This window comes from Lipotes vexillifer, unplaced genomic scaffold (genome assembly GCF_000442215.2).
Source record: "Lipotes vexillifer unplaced genomic scaffold, Lipotes_vexillifer_v1.1 scaffold863, whole genome shotgun sequence".
NCBI lineage: Eukaryota > Metazoa > Chordata > Mammalia > Artiodactyla > Lipotidae > Lipotes > Lipotes vexillifer.
In genome coordinates, this window is record NW_006788168.1 from 1,842,673 (window position 1) to 1,846,770 (window position 4,098).

The following is a 4,098-nucleotide window of genomic DNA, read 5'->3' on the forward strand; positions in this document are numbered from 1 at the left end:
CTCCTGCCCTCCCGCCCTCCCGCCCTCCCGCCCACCTGAAAATCTCAGTGGAGTTGAGATGTGTACCTCTAGGTTGGCTCAAACCTTACACAATCCATCTGAATCCCACACTTCATTGTAAGCTTTCGGGTGTGGACTAAGTGGTAGGAAACGGAGGTTATCAGCCCATGGCAGGAGGCCTGAGTTTCCATCCTTCTAAGGACATCCTTCTAAGGACGCAGGGCCTCCTGTCCTGTGCACATGGCAGAGCTTGTCATCAGTGCAAACTCTGATGAGAAGCAGTGACAGACTATGGAGCAGGGCGAGACAGCGGGTATGTTCTGTCACAACGTTCTTAAAACACACGTGCACACAATTAAAATGGAAGTGGAGCAGATAAGCAGACGTGAGCATCCCTTCTGCACAGTAACATCATTAAATGCCTAAAAATACTGCCTGTGTTAACTGCTTGAGCCCAGAGGCAGGGAAGAGCCCTGTGGGAGCTACTGCAGGTGACACACAGCACTCTTCCCAAAAGGCCTGACCTCTGTGAGGTGGTCTCGCCCACCCTGTATCATATGCAGCAGGAGACCCATCCTTCTGCCTGCCACTTATACCCTGACTCATCTCAGGCTCCACACCAGCTCTATCAGGACAAGGCTGTGATATCAGGACAAGGCCTGGAAGTCTGGAGGGTCCCCTCCAGGGCTGGTTGAACAAGAGTCATACCTACTCACACATACCCCTAGTTCCATTTCCAACTTATCCCCAAATACTTCTGCTCTGCACTGCCTTTCTGGGGCCCCAAACACTGCAGAGCCTGGTTGGATAAAAATTATAGCTACTTTGAAAGAGGCAAGATATGTTTTCTAATCAAAGATGACACAAACAAATGGAAAGATATACCATGTCCTCGGACTGGAAAAATAAATATCGTCAAAATTACTATACTACCCAAGGTAATTTACGTGTTCAGTGCAATCCCTATCAAATTACTAATGGCATTTTTCACAGAACTAGGACAAAAAAATCTTAACATTTGTATGGGGGAGACACAAAATAACCAAAGCAGTCTCGAGAAAGAAAAACAAAGTTGGAGGAATCGGGCTCCCTGACTTCATAGTACTGGCACAAAAACAGAAATATAGATCAATGGAACAGGACAGAAAGCCCAGAATAAACCCACACGCCTATGGTCAATTAATCTACGGCAAAGAAGGCAAGACTATACAGTGGAGAAAAGACGGCCTCCTCACTAAGTGGTGCTGGGAACTGGACAGCTACGTGTAAAAACATGAAATTAGAACATTCGTTAGTACCATGCACAAAAATAAAATGGATTAAAGACCTAAATGTAAGACCAGATACCATAAAACTCTTAGAGGAAAACACAGGCAGAACACTCTGTCATAAATCACAGCAAGATCCTTTCTGACCCACCTCCTAGAGTAATGGAAATAAAAACAAAAATAAACAAATGGGACCTAATGAAACTTAAAAGCTTTTGCACAGCAAAAGAAAGCATAAACAAAACGAAAAGACAGCCCACAGAATGGAGAAAATATGCAAAATATGCGACCAACAAGGGATTAATCTTCAAAATTTACAAACAGCTCATGTGGCTCAATATTGAAAAAAACAACCCAATCAAAAAATGGGCAGAAGACCTAAACAGATATTTCTCCAAAGAAGACATACAGATGGCCAAGAGGCACATGAAAAGATTCTCGACATTGCTAATTATCAGAGAAATGCAACTCAAAACTACAATGAGATATTACCTCACACCAGTCAGAATGGCCATCGTCAAGAAGTCTACAAACAATAAATGCTGGAGAGGATGTGGAAGAAAGGGAACCCTCCTACACTGTTGGTGGGAATGTACGTTGGTACAGCCACTATGGAGTACAGTATGGAGGTTCCTTAAGAAACTAAAAATAGAGCTACCATATGACCAAGCAATCCCACTCCTGGGCATATATCCAAAGGAAAACATGGTTCGAAAGGATACATGCACCCCCAATGTTCATTGCAGCACTGTTTACAAGACATGGAAGCAACCTAAATGTCCATATACTCCATAAAGAAGATGTGGAGTATATATATACAATGGCATATTACTCAGCCATTAAAAAGAATGAAATAATGCCATTTGCAGCAACATGGATGGACCTAGAGATTATCATGCTAAGTGAAGTAAGACAGAGAAAGACAAATCATATGAATATCATGCGAATCTAAAAAAAAAAAAGAGAATGAGCTTACGGTTACCAGGAAGGAAGGGTTGGGGGTAGGGATAGGTTGGGAGTTTGGGATTGACATGTACACACTGCTATATTTAAAACACATAACCAACAAAGACCTACTGTATAGCACAGGGAACTATACTTAATATTTTGTAATAATCTATAAGGAGAAAGAATCTGAAAAAAAATAGATGAATATGTATATAAAACTGAATCACTTTGCTGCACACCTGAAACTAACAGAACATTGTAAATCAGCTACACTTCAGTAAAAAAAAAAACAAAAACATTTAAGCCATACAGTTATTTCTTTAATTGAACATCTTAATTAAGAAATATGTATGTGTTCTAGCTTCTTCCTGTGGTACTATAATATAAACAGACTCACAGTCTTTGAGACCCACTTCCACCCCATTTCTGTAAGGAGCCGGGGAACGCAACCTCACTGGTGACGGCGCTGCCCACCCCTGCTCCACCCACCCTCCATACCTGTACTCCGCAACCCCTCCCGCATGTTTCTTCATCGCTGTTTCTGAGCTCATCCCGTAGAACAGCTTGAGCTTCTGTCCATTCCTCTCGATCACCTCTCCAGCACACTCAGTATGGCCCGAAAACATCCCTCCCAGCATGACGAAATCTGCTCCGGCTCCTGCACTCCGAAGTGGGGATGAAAAGCAGCAGCAGAGAAAAGAGCTCAGAGAAAATCGGCTCCGGAAAGATGCAAGTGCTACCAACTCACCCTCCCTCCTCCTGGCTGTGGTCAGAGAAAAGCTCAACCTCCGCACTTTGGAAAAAAGAAGGGCAGATGGGCACTGGATGCTCCAAGCAACAAGTCAGCCTACTGAAGCTTGGGTGGCTAATAACAGTGGACAATCCTTAACGGTTATTGATGACTTCCTATCTATGACCACCTTCCACAGGTCTAACTCTCTGAAAATCAAAGAAACATTAATAATTGGGTGGCACCTCAGCATGTTGTCCAATCTCATATGTAATACAATAACTCCTCTGCCATGTCCCCATCAGGCATCTGGTCTACCTGAAGCTCTCAGCACTCTCACACAGTGTAGATATGAAAGGACCTCAGAACAGACAGAACCTCCTGCACTAGAGCTTGGGCATGAAGGAGAGAAACCTGTAAGTACGTACACATGTATATGTACATCATACACATATACACACACATATGTGTATACATCCTGTAAAACTCTACCCGCACCTCTGTTGTGATAAACATTTGACTTCCAGAGTAAACAATACCTCATATTAAGCACCAAATGACATGAAACTTCCAGGATAGGTACACAGGAGACTGGGGTGTTGAAACTGCCTTCGTAGGTTATGTTGGATCAGGACCACGGAGAGTTGGAACGGGTTGGGGCTCACTCACTGCTGTGTCCTCAGTGTTTATTATATAGTACATGGCACATGGAACATGGGCAGTAACTAGTTGTTAGGAAAGTGAAAGGCATACGTGGAAGAAACAGAAATAGTCACTATTCGCCATCCTCAGCGAGTCCTACTGCGGGGTTTATATTCAGAATAGGAGGACATCAGTGTACAGATGCGTTAAGTAATCACAATGAAGGACAAGGAGAAGCAAACACAGGATCCTCTGAAACGTGACCTTGATTGCTTCCATCTGGTCACTTAAATATTTACAAGAGGACTTTAGGGTGTGCATCAGGCGTTCCAGTCCCTTCCGTCCAGCATTACGGAAGGCAGGGGCTGCAGGGCTGGCCCCTGGGCCTGGCAATCAGGCAACCAAGGCACAGGACCTCTCTACTTGGCAGCAAGCTTTGCAGACTCTTCCCTGCAGGGTCCCTAACACAACTGCTGGCTCCTTGACACCGCCCCCCCCCCCCCCCGCAAT

General features: G+C 44.2%; 1 protein-coding gene across 2 annotated transcripts in view; it reads right to left on the bottom strand.

The window, feature by feature from the left end:
- GMPR (guanosine monophosphate reductase) overlaps positions 1-4,098 on the bottom strand; it is a 40,071-nt gene that overhangs the window by 2,920 nt on the left and 33,053 nt on the right. For both annotated transcript variants that reach the window (XM_007461266.1, XM_007461267.1), the window contains one exon: positions 2,715-2,874. In XM_007461266.1, the coding sequence (XP_007461328.1) occupies positions 2,715-2,874 (160 nt within the window). The remainder of the gene's footprint in view (positions 1-2,714; positions 2,875-4,098) is intronic.